The sequence below is a fragment of the Sitodiplosis mosellana genome, unplaced genomic scaffold (genome assembly GCF_009176505.1).
Source record: "Sitodiplosis mosellana isolate CC-2019 unplaced genomic scaffold, AAFC_SMos_1.0 Smas_scaffold_6167, whole genome shotgun sequence".
NCBI lineage: Eukaryota > Metazoa > Arthropoda > Insecta > Diptera > Cecidomyiidae > Sitodiplosis > Sitodiplosis mosellana.
This window is the reverse complement of record NW_022601408.1, coordinates 1764097-1765690: the sequence shown is the minus strand read 5'-3', so window position 1 is coordinate 1765690 and position 1594 is coordinate 1764097. Positions and strand designations below refer to the sequence as shown.

At 32.9% G+C, this 1594-nt stretch overlaps 1 protein-coding gene across 1 annotated transcript; it reads right to left on the bottom strand.

Moving 5' to 3' along the window:
* Nucleotides 1-348: 348 nt before the first annotated feature.
* On the bottom strand, nucleotides 349-1207 carry LOC129575758 (uncharacterized). The gene is made up of 2 exons (XM_055459751.1): nucleotides 1007-1207; nucleotides 349-909 (listed from the first exon to the last, which is right to left on the bottom strand). The coding sequence occupies exons 1-2, from the start codon at nucleotides 1013-1015 to the stop codon at nucleotides 523-525; spliced, it is 396 nt and encodes a 131-aa protein (XP_055315726.1). The 5' UTR covers nucleotides 1016-1207; the 3' UTR covers nucleotides 349-522.
* Nucleotides 1208-1594: the final 387 nt, after the last annotated feature.

The window sequence follows — 1594 nt, the reverse complement described above, 5'->3', positions numbered from 1 at the left end:
GCCATCTGTTGACATTCATTCACATTCGATTGGCTTTTAAGCGCAGTCTCACAATGTTTCGTTAAGTTTGTGGAGACTTTTATTTTTCAACGAAATCAGAAAAAAGCTGCAAAATCCAAATTTATTTTTCCATTTGCTAACGTGATGGCATCACTTGTTCTTTTCCATTGAAGCAAAGAAAATGCGATAATATTCCCGCAGACAAATATGGCTCAACTCCTTTGCCAAAAGGACATTTGCGAACAACGACTCTTACAAATTCTGCTTCCCGTTTTTTTTTTCTCTCTTTTTCCTTTGAAATTTACTGAACTTAAAAAGAAAATTAGTCAACAAATAAAAATGCGTCTATAAAATTTTACATCTTTTATTCCGAAAAAAGACCTTAACTCATTTGGAAAATATGCTTAACATTATTGAACGGATAGTTTCACACATTCATGCGAAATGAATATTTTCGTTTGCATATAACTTGACAATTCTCTAAATATTTGAACACCATTTTTCATCGCTAATCGTAACCAATCATTTACTTATGCTTTTGTTTGTTGGTCGTAATTTACGTGACTTCCGTGCATTGATCGCTCGAATTGGGCTGTTGCGAAAACTGCCATTAACTTTTGCTTTGGCATAGTGAATCGAATTGTCATCACCGTTAGATAGGATGTGAACTTTTGAGTCATATTTCTTCGGATGATTCAATGCTATCGATTTAATGGCTGGCTTTTTCAACACTTTTATTATAGTGGGTTCATTTTCAATTTTTCGGCCACGATGATGCTGTTTCGCTTGAATAAAATCGCTACGACTTGTGGGACGAATTACTATCTTCTTAATCGGTGTATCATCATCATTTTCAGCTGGATATGCAGCAACCAACAAAATTACTTGAAACAAAATCAACAAAATGAACTAAAAAAAAAATGAAGCAAAGAAAATATGGAAAATTAAACCAATTAAACGAAAACACAAATTAAATAAAACTGAAGATATAAAATACGAAACGAACTTTTCTCATTTTTACTAATTTGCTCTCGGTCCCTAGAATTCTTTATGTTCTTCGGTAAGTAGCTGAATTGAAACTGTTGTGTGAATCGTCATTGACGACGTATATACAAATAAGTTAATCACATCCACCACCATTGCAAAAATAGGATGATTAAAACGTCAAGAGAAAAAAATATGTTCTTTTTCGGTTTTTTCAAATGCGTATCCCTTTCTTGCCACTGTTTGTTTATTTACTACGGAGCTTATAGAATCGATTTGTTTTGCTGTTTGTCGTAATTCGATTTTGTTTTTATGAATTCTATTTTAATTAGTGATGCGATTGATCGTATCGAAATATCATTGGCAAAAGGAACAACAGCAATGAAAAAAAAAATCATCATAAATCACCTGCCTATGAGATTAACCGAAAAGCAATATGAAATAATCAACGGCATCAAGTGAACATTACAATGTTTACGTTTTAGTCTTAAGTTACTCTATCTCTTTCCCTCTCGATGAATCATACCTGTGATATGTGTATGTGTCTTTTTCACTCGTTCTCTCGTTCATTGTCTTGTTTGTTGTTTGCAGTTTATATTAAATCGGGTCT